The sequence below is a fragment of the Pristiophorus japonicus genome, chromosome 6, assembly GCF_044704955.1.
Source record: "Pristiophorus japonicus isolate sPriJap1 chromosome 6, sPriJap1.hap1, whole genome shotgun sequence".
NCBI lineage: Eukaryota > Metazoa > Chordata > Chondrichthyes > Pristiophoridae > Pristiophorus > Pristiophorus japonicus.
Window position 1 is genome coordinate 197,000,148 of NC_091982.1, and position 14,919 is coordinate 197,015,066.

The 14,919-nt window shown below is 46.0% G+C and overlaps 1 protein-coding gene across 6 annotated transcripts in view; it reads right to left on the reverse strand.

Annotated features, from left to right (window-relative positions):
- The window catches only part of ccdc150 (coiled-coil domain containing 150), a 169,544-nt gene that overhangs the window by 35,150 nt on the left and 119,475 nt on the right, over positions 1–14,919 (reverse strand). For all 6 annotated transcript variants that reach the window (XM_070883527.1, XM_070883529.1, XM_070883525.1 and 3 more), the window contains 3 exons: positions 11,003–11,096; positions 9,485–9,654; positions 5,113–5,239 (listed from right to left, as the gene is read on the reverse strand). In XM_070883527.1, coding sequence (XP_070739628.1) covers positions 5,113–5,239; positions 9,485–9,654; positions 11,003–11,096 — 391 coding nt within the window. The remainder of the gene's footprint in view (positions 1–5,112; positions 5,240–9,484; positions 9,655–11,002; positions 11,097–14,919) is intronic.

Here is a 14,919-nt window from a genome sequence, read left to right on the forward strand (position 1 = left end):
ACCTGCGCTATCCTTGCCCTCTGCTCTGGCTGCAGGACACACGTGCCCGCTGTCTCACCACATGCAGATCCCATCTTTATGCTATCCGCTGAATTATGTACAGTGTCAGTATCAGAGCCGGCAGCTGCGAGTGCTAAATCGAGTGACGGTGTGTCTTCCTCATCACTGTCGTCTTCTTCTTCCACAACTGCCTGGGCAGGTTTCAGTTCTTGAGTATCTGAAAGGAGAAAGGCACACGGCTAAGGTGTGGTGAGGGGAGGGAAATAAGAGGTGCATGCTTACACCATCTTCAGCCTATAAATCAGAGAGATTGTGGGATGTGGGGGAAGTAGGATGTGAGAAGAAGGATTAAGTATGAGGATACTGTCATCTTCTATGATTCCAGCCCCATCGCTGGCCATGGCCTCAGCAATGGCCATTCCAATAATGGCCAGCACCATCTCCTCCATGGGGATTAAGACAAGCAGATGCGCCTGTCCCCTGCCAGCTAGCTCCTGCTGCCTTCAGTTGTGTGCCACCTTCTCCTGCAACAAAGAGGGAAGTGTGTCGGTGAGTGTCGTGCAATATGTTTGGGTGATGTGGCTGTCATGATTCAATAGCTGGCAGTGTATGCAAGCTGTGAGATGTGGGTGTGACACCTGCAGCAGTGCTAAGTGTGTGAGGGTGAGGTGAAGCTATAAATGTTAAGTACGAGTCCTGATTTACAGAGATTTTTGGTAGGTGGAGGTGCAGGGCATTAAGCAGTGACTGAGGCTAGTGGTGCAGTTGGTCGTATATGGCATTTGAAGATGCATTCACTGACATTGACCACTCGTGTGAGGTCACTGAACTTCTTGCGGCACTGCATACAGGTCCTCGGGGCTTGACTCCTGGTATTGACCTCCATGGCTATCTGCTCCCACTGTCTTCTGAGCGTGTCTGGAGGGCCTCCTGACACCCTGAGGATACAGGAAATCTCTCCTGCTTTTAATCTCCTCAATCAAAGCCTCCAGTGCAACGTCCAAAATCCTTGGAATTCGTTCTCTCCCATGTTGTTTCACTCTTCACCGTTTCTCAGGTCAGATTCACTTCCTGAATAACTGCCAGCACCTGCTCCAGCCACAATACACCTCCACTGTAAGAGGTGCAGGCCAGCTTTAAGCAGTGCAGGCTAGCTTTAACTGGTGCTAGCAAGTAACGATTTTAGGATGAGTACAGCCAATGAAATCATGGAAATTAGCAGCCAGCACAAAGTTGGCATGCTGCCTGCATTGTAGTCAACGGGCGTGGGTTAATCACGCTTTGTGATCCCTGCGCGTGTTTTAGGGGACTATCAAATTTAACCCCCTAGGTATCAATTTTATAAGGGTGTACATATAAGGGTTAACATTGTGAAGGTCTCACAGGAATTGAACACGGGTCTGAGAATTGAGCGTGGAGGTCTGTGCACCCAATTCACTGTGCTCTGGATTTCATAATTTAAAAAATTTGAAGGCTGCACTGTGACTAAAAGACTTGTTAGCCGCTTAAATAAGATTGTTCTCCTTAGAGCAGGTTAAGGGGAGATTTAATAGAGATGTTCAAAATTATATGGGGCTTTGATAGAGTAGATAAGGAGAAACTGTTTCCACTGGCAGAAGCATCAGTAACCAGAGGATACATATTTAAAATAATTGGGATAAAAGCCAGGCGGAGATGAGGAGATTAAAAAAAAACTCAGCAAGTTGTTATGATCAGGAATGCAATGTCTGAAAGGGTGGTGGATGCAGATTCAATAGTAACTTTCAAAACGGAACTGGATCTCGACTTAAAAAAGAATTGCAGGGCAATGGGGAAAGAGCAGGAGAGTGCTACTAATTAGTAGTTCTTTCAGAGGCTGAATGGCCTCATTCTGTGCAGTATAATTATATGATTCTATAAATACCATGTCAATATGTGGTACTATTTCTTGCAGAATCTTACGATGGGAGGCTTCCTCGGCCATAGCACTGCTTGTACTGATAAAATTGGTGAAAGACTGTTTAGATAGCCTGGCCTTTATGGATGTATTTACATTATAACTGTAGCATCAAATTGATGTGCTTTTGCTTCACACCAATGATAGTTATAGTGAAATGTTGCCTGAAGCTGGAGTTAGAGCCTGACCTGACACCAGATCCCAGAGGAGGTAGTCTTACTTTACTTGGGCAAATTAGACTTTTGACACCCGATTTACACTCCACAAGATAGATTCTACCCCGCTCCATCCGAGTCTGACCTGCTAAGTGTTTTCAGTCATTTCCAATTTTATTCCTGCATTTATTGACCCAGAAAGTCCATGCAATATGGTCTTGGTTGCATTTACGGCAGGATTTCAGAATTTACCGTGTAGTTAGTTTAGTTGGGATTCTATCCAATTTAAGTTGATCAGAAATTCTTCATTGGGTATACGAGTCCATTGTACATTTAATGAGAGAAATCCTGTGGTGCCATTCTTCTGCTGGACACGCATGAAGGTGGAAATTTTAACTGGTAGGAAACCTCATCCCAAATCCTGGGGATTGAGGTGATTTAAATAGTGTGGTCGGACCTTGCACCTGTAGTTGTATGATAGCGATGCCTGCCCCACGAAGGCAGTGGCACCCTACAACTCCATGAAAGAGAGCAAGAGGCAGCTCAGGCCAAGTTTTTTTGTTGTTTTGTTTTCCTTCAACTGGTAGGTCCCTTCTGAGATTGGTCGCCATTTGCCTTTTGTACTTTAGGGCCATCAGGGGTGCATTTGGCAAGATTCCCATGGTAGCCCACGATAGCTCCCAGAGATGTGTCCTAAGCTGCTGCTGAAACGTGGGGTGGAGGTCAGGCAGAAGGAATGCCTGTTGTCCTCTGCATCAAGATTTTCCATTAAGCTTAAATGGGGAGGAAACCTGGCTGATCCAGGTTCTGCCCCAGGTTCCAATGGGAACTCCGCCAGAATCCTGTCCTACTACAATCTTTTTTTTTTTTTAAAACGGAATTTGTTTGTAAGACACCATATTTAATAAGTTGACTCGACTTCTGTTTAATATATTGACTATATTGTTAATAGAAATTAGAATTTATATTGTTAATAGAAATTAGAATTAAGCCAAGTATGTACAAGATGTATACATTTGAGATTTTTATCTAAATATTCTATGCTTATGTCAGCATGCAGCCAGCTGTACAAAGATACCTTCTAAGGGCCCAAGTTTCCACATGATTTGCACCTGATTTTTAGGAGCAACTGGTGGAGAACGGACTATCTTAGAAATCGCAATTCTCCACATTTTTTTTTCTGCAGTTCTAGTCAGGTAGAACAGTTCTACTTTGGAACAGAATTTTTTCTTCAAAAGGGGACGTGTCCGGCCACTGACGCCTGATTTGAAAGTTTCCACAGTGAAAACGTACTCCAAACTAACTTAGAATGGAGCAAGTGAAGATTTTTGTAGAACTGAAAAAACCTGTCCTACACATTAAAAAATCAGGCGCAGGTTACAAATTAGGCGTCCAGAACGAGGTGGGGGGGAGGGGGGGGGGGAGAAGGGAAGTCATTAAATTCTACAATAAATCCTTATTTATACTTCTACAAATATTATACAAATAAATCCAACCTGAATAAACATTTATAAGCAAAGAAAAGATTAAATAAACCATCTTCCTACCTGTGTGAAAGTGCTTCAGGCAGGCCTTTCGGGACTGAAGGCTGAACGGGCCGGCCCGAGACTTCGGGCAGGGCCCGTCCCCAGCACCAGATTTACAGGTAGGTGGCGTTGGGTTGGGTCGGGGAGGTTCGGTTCGGGTCGGGGGGGGGGGGGAGGGAGAGAGGGGGAGAGATGGAGGGAGAGGGGGGGAGGTCAGGTCGGATCCAGTCCGGGAGCGGGGGTCGGGTCGGGTCCAGTGGTGGGGGGGTCGGGTCGGGTTGAAGGGCGGGAGCGCGGGTCGGGTCGGGTCGGGTCCAGTCGGGGGGGTGGGGAGCGGGAACAGGAGCGCGGGTCCAGTCGGGGGGGCGGGGAGCAGGAACAGGAGCGCGGGTCGGGTCGGGACGAGTCGGGGAGGCGGGAACAGGAGCGCGGGTCGGGTCGGGTTGGGTCCAGTCGGGGGGGGCGGGGAGCGGGAACAGGAGCGCGGGTCGGGTCAGGTCCAGTCAGGGAGCGGGAACAGGAGCGCGGGTCGGGTCGGGTCGGGTCGGGTCGGGTCCAGTCGGGGAGCGGGAACAGGAGCGCGGGTCGGGTCGGGTCCAGTCGGGGGAGCGGGAACAGGAGCGCGGGTCGGGTCGGGTCGGGTCCAGTCGGGGGGGCGGGAACAGGAGCGCGGGTCGGGTTGGGTCCAGTCGGGGAGCGGGAACAGGAGCGTGGGTCGGGTCGGGTCCAGTCGGGAGGGGGCGGGGGGGGGTGAGCGGGTGTCGGGTCTGGTCCGGAGGCAGGGGGGGGGGGGGGCAGGGAGCGGGTGTCGGGTCTGGTCGGGGGGGGGGGGAAGCAGGAGCTGGCCGTGGGAGGAGCCTTATTCACGCAGCCCCAGTGAGGCCATTCGGCCAGGGCTAGGGATTGCGTGCTTTGGGCCCCTCCCACACAGTTCGGCACCTGGAGCTACTGCACTTGCGTGTCTACTGTAGCGTGCATGTGCAGAGGTCCCGGCACTGTTTTCAGCGCAGGGACCTGGCTCCGCCCCCCCACAGCTCGTGCTGCGCTGCGCCGAGGGCCAGAGAACCTGCAGGGGGGTGGAGAATACCGAGGATTTTTTTAGGCGCACTTTGTGGCGCGAAAAACGAGCGTCCAGGTCGGGACTGCGCCGTTCTAGGCGCGTGTGGAAACTTGGGCCCTAAATGTCCAGACACAGTGTAACTCCAATAAATAATAGGTCTGAACATGTCTTTTCCATGGCCTAGCAATTTGTTTGCCACTTAGTCACTATTTTCCAACAGAAGTTTTGAATGCTCCAATTTATCAAAGAAAAAAGAAATAACTTTACTTATTTGTAGTAACTAGTACTTATAACAAAGTACCTTATTACTATCAATTTGTTTTGAAAGATTTTATACACCTTCACGAATTACTTTACTCGCGGTCAGTTTTGTACAGTCTGTGTCTTGGGGTAGTTTTATCTTTTCAGGAAGGATGGAAGGGTGATTAGACTTACTTCCATTATTTCCTTTTGACTGGCCTTCCTTGCAACCTCTCTCTCACTTTGGAACTGTTTCTTCAGGGCTTCAATCCGTTCAATGAACATTTTGGATTCTATTTTAGCATCTTCGGCTTCTTGTTCCCTGCAGAATATTTATGGTAGGCAGGTTGAGCAGTAAAGCAACATAATTCAGTTAAGTGTAATTTATACAGTCATTATCATCACATTTAAGTTACAAAGATAATAAATTTCAAAATTGTAGTAGCTCTGCCCAAGAGGCGAGAGAACTGCCCTTGACCTCAAGGCAGCATTATACTGAGCATACCACCAAAGTGCTCTAGCAAAATTAAGGTCAATGAGGGTCAAGGAGATGAGTCAAAGCTCATGGTTGTGGATGTTGGAGGCCAATCAGCATAGAACATTGCTGCTGGAGTTTCTCAGGGCAATATCCTCAGCCCAAACAGCTTCAGCTGTTTCACCAATGATCTTCCCTCTGTCATAAAGTCAGGAGTTGAGCTGTTCACTGATGATCTCACACTCTTCAGCTCCTTTCACAACTTATAAAGCAGCCCATACCAATCTACAACAGGATCTGGACAACATCCAGGTTTGGACTGACGAGTGGCAGGTAACATTCATGCCGCATAAATGCCAGAAAATGGCCATCTCTAACTAGTAAAGGTCCAACAATCTCCACAGACCTCCAATGGCAACACTATCACCAAGCCCCCACAATCAACATCTTGGCAATCATCACTGACAATAGCATAAGTAGACTAGTCATATCAACCAAATGACTGATAGAACAGGGCAGAGGCTGTACTCTTGGTCCCTCAAAGCCTCTTCACCATCTATAAGACTCAAGTACAGAGTCTGATGGAATACGTCCCACTTACCTCGATGAGAACAGATGCAATAAAATTCAGGAAGCTCAACACCATCCAGGACAGAGCAGTCTGCTTGATCAACATGCTTGTCACTGGAATCAATATGCATCCCCTCCACCACTGGCAGACTGTGGCTAGAGTACATTCTATCTACAGGATGCATTGCAGCAACTCAGCAGACCTACTTGGACACCCCCTCACAATTCCAGGATCGCTACCATCAAGAAGGACAAGAGCAGCAAGATCATGGGAAACCATCGCTCCAAATTCCTCTCCAAATCACACACGATTCTGACTTGGACATATACTACCATTCCATAATCGCTACTAGGTCAATAACCCAGAATTCCCTATCCATCACCATGGAAACACCATCAACACAAGAATGGCCGTGGTTCAAGGAGAAGATTACCTTCTCAGGGCAACTAGGGATGGGAAATAAATGAAGCCTTGCCAACATCACCCATGTCACGAGAACAAGTAAAATAAAAAATTACCGTGTAAATAAGCACAAAAAACAAATATTCCCAGGATTTTTTTTGGAATTCAGGCAAAGGAATAGTCAAGACCAATTCCACTAACACATGTTAAGCTCTGGTTGCCTCCAAATCTTTCACTTACATCAATATTAAGCAGAAATGCACCCCACCCCACCCGCCACAGTATCTCTGCCCTGAGGGTAAATATTATAGGAGAAATGCCAGCAACATTTCTATCATGAATTATGAAGAAAACTTTGAATACCATTTCAATGTGGAGAAATGGGAGATGAATTTTTACTTTTCCTTAAAAAAATATATCCTGGGGCGTTGTATAATGAAAAATAGTTTTGTACTCTGTGGTGTACTGGTAGAGTCAAAGGACATTTATTTATATAGCATCTTTAACATAGAAAATATCCCACAGCACTTTACAAAGTGAGGAAGAGAAAGGGAAATATATAAAATAAAATAATAGGAATAAAAATTGGGTATTCAACCATGGTGCGAGAGTTAGGGCAGGTGAAGGAAAACATGCTCAATAAGTTGGCTTTTGAGACACTTTTTAAAGCTGAGAAGAAGAAGAGTCACAGAATTCCAGAGATGAAGGCCAAGGTGGCTGAAAGCTATATCACCAATAGTGGATGATCTTTCACAAAAGGCCAGAGTCAGAGGACCGAAACTGTGTGGGAGAGGTCACATGGCTGGACGACATTACAGGGTTAGTAGACTGAGGACATGGAGAGATTCAAAAATGAGGACGTGGATTTAAAATGAGCGTTTTACTGGACTTAATGATATGGAAGAAGTATGGAGAGGTTTTCTCATTCATAGTGCTTGAGGAGCACTCAGTCTAAGGCACAGCAAAGAGGAAATAAGAGTGGAGAACTGTCTCCACTCTCCATCCCACAATGCTACCACAGGATTTATTGGGTTTCCAAAAAAAACCTAACGGAGACTGTATATAGAGTAGGTGTAACCTAGCGAAAGTGTGGTTCCTGCCCCTACTGTGTTACTTTCCTTTTTGTTAGTCCATTGGGCACCCAAGCAGGTGGGGGGAAGGGGGAATGCCAAAGAAACCTGCTATTGAGAGTTACACCAGGACCACTACAGACTGGAGGAACCCAAATAATGATTGGGCCTCTCCAGAAAGCCCCAATGCTAGCAGCCAGGGACGCAACTGCAAGCCTCTTCTGTTTCCATGCCACTAGCCCCCACCCCATCTCAGGGCATTATTTATTAATCAGAACTATAATGTTCTAGGAAAATAACTAGGTATTAGATTAGGTAGAAACAGATTTGTTGGTTGAAGTCTTTTTTTATTAAAACATTATCGGGCTGACTTTCCTCTCAGAGTTCCCGCAGAGCACCTAACAGGTATTATACTTGCATAGCCCAGGTGCACACCGGACTCAGGGTCTTGCTCTGGGATTGTGGGGGTGGAGGCTAGGAGCACGGAAACAGGAGAGGCCTGTGCCCCAAGAGGGAAATGGATCAGTAAATCAGTTGTTGCACAATTCTCTTAGGGCGGTGAAGCCAAAAATCGTTGCGATAAATTGCCAGAGCGAATGTAGATGAGACGATGGTCGGTAGACATTTCGGCGCCAGCCACTTCTTAAAGGGGATGTAAGATGAGTCTGCACAGGCGCAGTTTTACCATCGCAGTCTGGTCAGAGCGGCAACATGGCTGAACCAGGAAGTCGCAAGTGTGCCCACTGGTTTTCCAACGCGGCCCTGGAGTCTTTGATGAAGGCTGTTGAGAGGCGAATGGATGTCCTGCAGCCTGAGAGTTTTTCAGCGTTTGTGGAGGGAGGTGGCACAGCACGCATCTGCAAGGAGCATGGGGCCCGGAACTGCGACACAATGTCGCAAGAAGTTGAACGACCTCACTCGGGTCGGCAGGGTGAGTACCCTTTTCATTAACCTTACAATGCCATAATTTGAACCTCACTGTCTCACACAATATACAGTCTGTGGAGTACCTGCTCCTTCACTATGTTCACCATGGTCTTCGTTGCTGTAGAGAGCTGCAAAATTCCACTTCAGTTCAGCAGCCTTACCTTGCCCTCCATGCGTAACTCTCCTTCTTGGCCCTTACTCAGCTCCTCTTCTCACCATGTCAATCTTTATATAAGTTTGAAAAACTTTAGCCTTACCCTTAATCTTAGCTGGTAGCCACAAAATCCCACCGTTCCCACAGCCACTCTGTGCAGCAACTGAGAGTAAAATGGACATCTGCACACCTCCATACAATAGCAACTATTCAACTCTGCAAGGCACATGTAGCAAACTCTTAGCTGCACACTTACTCACACCTTCTTCTGTTTGTTATTGCAGGCAACGCTCACTCACAAAAGGTGGCAACAAATACAGATCGGAGCAGGGGACTCTGAACTCCCAAGGCCTCACAAAGGTGGAAGAGCGAGCGGCCGCCCTCATGGGCGCAAAAGTGAGTGCGGTGGCGGTCGGGGAAGCCGAGCCCCCTGGGGAGAGTGACGGTTTGTTCATCCCTTTTCCCTCTTAAATGAGACCATTTACCCCTAAAACCTTTGCCACTTTACATATAAATGTCCTATGTCGTCACCTTCTTCCCTTCCTGCCCCCTCCCTGCTGCTAACCTGAAGTTCACGTCCTGGGCGCTAGCGGGGCGCTGCACGCGTACTGATGTCATGATCTTGCTATTGTTATAGACTGCGAGGCTATAACGGGTAGCGCCACCAGTAAAAGTCAACCAAAGTTTCCATGTGCCGCTAAAATCTCCGAGCCCGGATGCTAAGCTATGAGCGACGCTTTACCTCCTCTACGGGGTGCTAATGGGAGGCGATACCCAACCAAATTTCTAGCCCAATCTCTTCCACAACTGTAGGGAAATTACGTTAACAGTATTACACATATTCAGATTGAAATTAACCATAAAACTGGTAATTATCTGGAACATCAGAGTCACTCTCTGCTCCTGAATTTCATTTCTCCAGTATTTTACATTTATTCCTTTGAATTGGAAAACCCTCTGGGTCTGACCTGCTGTGCAGAAGCTGCTGTTGCTGGCATTCTTTATTGTCCAATTCATCCTGTAGTCGATTTAGTTTAATCTGTAAAGTATTGCGTGTGTGCAAAGTCTGTTCCAAGTTGCATGCTAGTTTCTTATTATCTTGTCTTGCAACTTGTAGATCTTTACGGAGAGGCAGCACCTTAATTGACAATAAGAAATCACTTCAAAATCATCTTAGTAAGTAAATTCTTTATTTAATAGTTCAATGCTGCATGACATAGACAGAGTGGCTGGCATCTAAATTCAAGCCTCCACCAAACAATCACACCATGGACAGGGAGTTTCTAATAGTTTTGTTTTAGACAAGATTTTAAATAGGACAAGTCATCTCATGCATCACATCATAAAGCTTCACAGATCTAAAATATTTGAAAAGCAGTACTATTGGCGACAAACAATGAATTTGCTTCCTCGAGGATCTTGTTGCTATTAATTATATTAACTTGCCTGGACTCACGTACCATGCAGGGTACATACATATGTATGAAGTGTACAAAGGTTGCACTCCTTGAGCAGAAAGTTGCCCAGCTTGGGAGGCAACTGAACACACTCCGCAACATTTGGGTGGGAGAAAGTTTTCTGGAGCAGATTTTCCAGAGGGTAGTCACCCCACAGGTTGCTACGAGTAGAGAAGCTGATAAGGGAGACTAGGTGACCATTGGCAGAGAGGGCAGGAAGCGACAGGTGTGGATAGACAGGGGATCATCGGTGGAGCTAGATTTGTCTAGTAGGCATACGTGTTTAGATACTAGTGATGTGGATAAAAAGGGTGACATAGAGGAGCGTAACCACGAGTGACTACAAGGCATACCCATACAATGGCATATATGTGAATTTCTATACTAATAACAGCTTAATGGCATGTAAAATTAATATTCAAACTCTGATGACGAAGGATAGAATAGCTCTTCAATATATTCAGAGTTCAAAAATTTTAAAGATGGAACCGAAACTAATTTTTCACATCAAAAAAATCATTCTGCTTACATTTCTGAACATAACGGCTTCAGAAATGTAAGTACAGTTAGTCCAGTATTTGATGTATACCTTTAATTAGTGCTGGGACATTTTTCATGGTTTAATCAGTGTCGAATCTGTTTGTCAAATAGCTATTCCCTATTAAAGGAAGTCTACCAGATTGGATTGAACAAACCAAAAAGGATCAGCTAGGTACTGTGGTAGCTCGGATTCCGAAGTCAAGTATGTCACAGGAAACGTCATAAGCATTCTACATGGCTTCTAGATGATAAACAGAACAGCCTGGAGTGCATCCATGTTCTACAACTCATTCATCATGCAACAGGTATGGCTCAGCCATTCATGTACGCACCCCTTCCCTCAACGACTATCTGTCCCACCTGTGACAGAGACTGTGGTTCTCATATTGGACTGTTCAGCCACCTAAGAACTCATTTTAAGAATGGAAGCAGTGCCTATGTTGATGCCTCAGTTGTTTACAGAAATTTACTTGATAAGATTACGCTTGCCTGAATGTTGTGCTGTGTTTCCATGGTGGCCAGTTTACCCTGTAGATCCTCCAGCTCAGCCTGTAGCCTTTGCAGAATCATTTGGGCATGTGACCTGGACAAGAATTGAAGCTTCAACACACCATATTTAGCAAGTGTCGACATTGAATGTATATCCAAGATTAATAAGCTCTGGTAATGGTTTGTTAGCTTGTTACCTTAATTGACAATAAGCAATGACACTGACACATAACTGAACATTCTTTGAGCAGATGTGATATTTTATCAATTACAAAATTACAATGGCACTGATCCTGTATTTAATCTTTTCCTGGTTACTCAAATTAAAATATTTTTGATGGGACTTTAGTATGGCTCAAAAGTATTAATTGCCAAAGTAGTACCAGTAAGAGCAAGGATACAACAGGAAACTTTTTCAGGGAATAAATCTTACAATACTAGTTTTAAAGGGCTCAATTTTCCCCAGTTATCTGCACCGTTTTTTTGGCGCACGGCGTTTTTTTTGGCCTAAATTAAAATATCCACGTTTTCCCAAAGATTGTGCGCCAGCGAAATGTAGTTGGTTACGATTTTTTTAGGTTAGGTTTTATTTTGCGTCATAGAGGGCGTAATCTGATGTGTGTGCCAGTTTTCCACATTTATGTAAGTTTGGCCAACTTATATTTTTACAAGGATGGCGTATGTGACCACTCCCAAAAAATCTTCTGGGCACCAAGAAAAACCAGCGCACATTAAAAAAATCAGTGCAGAAAGACCCTATTGTTTTTAGATGAAGTTTTGAAGGAAGTCACAAAGACAAAGAAAATGCATCATCAAACTTAATTTTTTCCAAAGTCAAAAGGAAGGAAATGGAAGTCTAATGCAATTCTTTAATTTTGGATTTTTTGGAGCTTCTTGCAAAGGTACAATTTAATCTTGGGGGCAATACTGACAATGCCATACCTAGTGCATGATAGTGCTGCAGAGGAGACGATTGATTCGACATCATCGCATGAGGAACCTCAAAACACGTAGAATGATGGGCAGGAGGCCTTACCCATGTTGGGGATATCGAGACAGGCGTTCATACCTGCACCTGAGTGATGCAGACTATGTGAGAAGGATGCATTTCCGAAAAAAAGTTGTAACTGGGATCTGTGAGTTAGTAAAAGCAGACCTTTTCTGCTTTGTCACGAGGACTGCTTTGTCAGTTGAAGTGAAGGTTACAGCTGCACTTTCATTCTATGCATTTGGATCATTCCAGGCCACAACTGAGGATATGTGCGCCATTTTGCAACATGCAATCGGCAGGTGCCTGCTGCACTGTATGTCCGGAGGAATGACTACATAAAGTTCCCCATGACCGCCAGGCAATGCGTGAAAGGGCTGTGGGCTTCCTCAGGATTGTTGGCTTCCCAAAGGTATGGGGCTGCATTGATTGTACCCACATAGTCTTGTGAGCACCTTTGGAGGATTCTGAGATGTACAGGAACAGAAAAGGCTTCCACTCCGTTAATGTGCTGCTCGTGTGTGACGACATACATCGCATCATGTCAGTTGATGCGAGAAACCCTGGGAGCACCCATGATGCGTTCATCCGACGCGAAAGTGCTATATCTGCCATGTTTCAGCAGCAGCCAGAAGGGCAGAGCTGGCTAGTGCGAGACAAAGAGTACGGCCTCGGCACCTGTCTCATGACACCCCTATGCGTAACCCGGTCGAAAGGTGACCAGGAATACAACATGTCACACATTGCGACGCACAGCATAATAGAAGACTACTGGCATCTTGAAACAGCGTTTCCGATGCCTGGACCATTCCGGAGGCTACTTGCAATACTCCCCTGAGATTGTCGGTCAGTTCACTGTTGTGTGCCGCATGCTGCATAACTTAGCCATCATGAAGCAGCAGCAGCTGGTAGTAGAAGACCCACCTAAGGTGAAAGTGGCTGATGATGAGGAAAAAGATGCAGATGACGAGGAGGAAGCCATGCAACTACCTGAACCCGGAGCACGATGGTGGAGGAGGACGGGTCGTCGTGCCCCTTTAATGATTGTTCGAGCCTTGCGCCAGCAGCTCATCCGTGAATGTTTTGCTGCCTGAAGGCTGAGCGGCAACTATTCCAAATAGACCATGTTTACTGTTTGGATCTGTTCCTTAATGTTGTATTGTGTTAATGGAACAAATAATGGAAATCATTCAGTTATAATGTAAATATATTTTATTCAAAAGTTTAACAAACACTTGTTGGTATTTAACTTAAATTAAAATATTCTTGTATCAAACTTTAAAGTTTTCAGTTAAGATCACTTACAAATTTTTAAACTTTTAAATTTACATAACTTACAAAAAATGTTTAATTTGAGAACAGATACAATAGTAACAATAATAATAATAACAACAACAGCAAAGAAAGGGTGCACCCATCTCTCCTCCACCTTATTCTAAGTCTGCCCGCTGCGCTTGGTCTTGTTGACTCCACCCCTGCCCGCAGGCGGTGGTGCACCATTTCTCAGGTTGGTACCAAGCTTATTCTTTCGAACATCTCGGGTAATGCGCACTTCTTGATGGGAGGGAGGCAGGCGGTAATGTGGAAGGCCAGACTTGGGCCTCTTCAAAGGCTGGTCTGAGGATTGGAGTGGGAGTGGCAATTGATTCTGTCAATGGGCGCGGGGTCTGGGCATGTTCCTTTATTGCAGCAGCTAACTCCGACATTCCCTCCCTCATGTGCCCTGACAGTGTATCAGCTACCTGCAACATTCCCTCCCTCATGTTCGCCGACATTGTATCAGCTGCCTGCGACATTCCCTCCCTCATGTTCCCAGTGTTCCCATTTCTCGAGAGAGTGTTGTTACTTCTCCTGACAGTGCCGATACCTCATCACCCACCCCACTGATGGTGTCCAGGAGTGATCGTGTGAGGTCAATGCTCTCCGCACTCATTGCCATCATCGGAACCACATCTGTTAGATCTTGCACCTCAAGAGAGCGCTGTCGAGCTCTCTTTCCCCTTCTCACCTTGGGTTTGGCTCGCTGCATCCCACCGGGACCTGCAGCCTCGGACGATGGGAACCTGGGTGTGCCTCGCTGCACCCCACTGGAATCCCCAGCCTCGGACTGAGAGAAACCACGGAATGTCCCAACACTTGTACCACTCAGGGAAGGGGCTGGCACCTCAATGGGCAGCACCTGCATCTCCTCCAGAATGAGCACAACAATGTGGGCTTCATTCATCACTTCCCCCTCCCCCTCACACCCATGCTCTTGGTCTGGAAGGTGGGATTGGAAGATGTTCTCCTCTTCAGGCGCGTCCGCGTCTGAATCTTCTTCTGCATTGGTTTCAGCCTCGTCAGGGTTGGCCTCGAGTTCTGCAAAATATAACACAACAGACAAATGGTTAGCAGCAGAGGAAGGGGCAGGGTGGCATGAGTAGGCTCACACAGCGCTGGCAGCAGGCTGATTTGAAGGACCACGATGAATGATATAGCACATTGCATCAACCAAAGTGTAGCTGATGGAGACATCCCCATGAACCGAAGCAGGTGGATGCAGATTTGCTGGGCCTCCTCCTGTTCCGAGTTCTTTCCCTTTTGTTGTGTGCCACCTTCCTCTGCAAAGATGAAAATATAACTTTTTAGAGATGGTGTCTTTCTGCTGGGTGGGACATATACAGATGGTCACATTTACAATTACAATTCCAGTGAATAAATGAAAATATTACTTACACTAACTACTTGACCAAGGTCCTGCCACTTCTTTTTGCATTGGCCTCCAGACCTCGGGTTGGTCACAGTAATCTTCTGCAAGTTGTTCCAGCGTTTCTTCATTTCTTTTGGTGAAACTTTTATGTGACCGCTGCTGGTGTCCAGCTCGTGCCATCTAGCCTCAATTACAGTAACTAGTGCCTCTACTTCATCTTGTAAGAAATTCTTGGTCCTT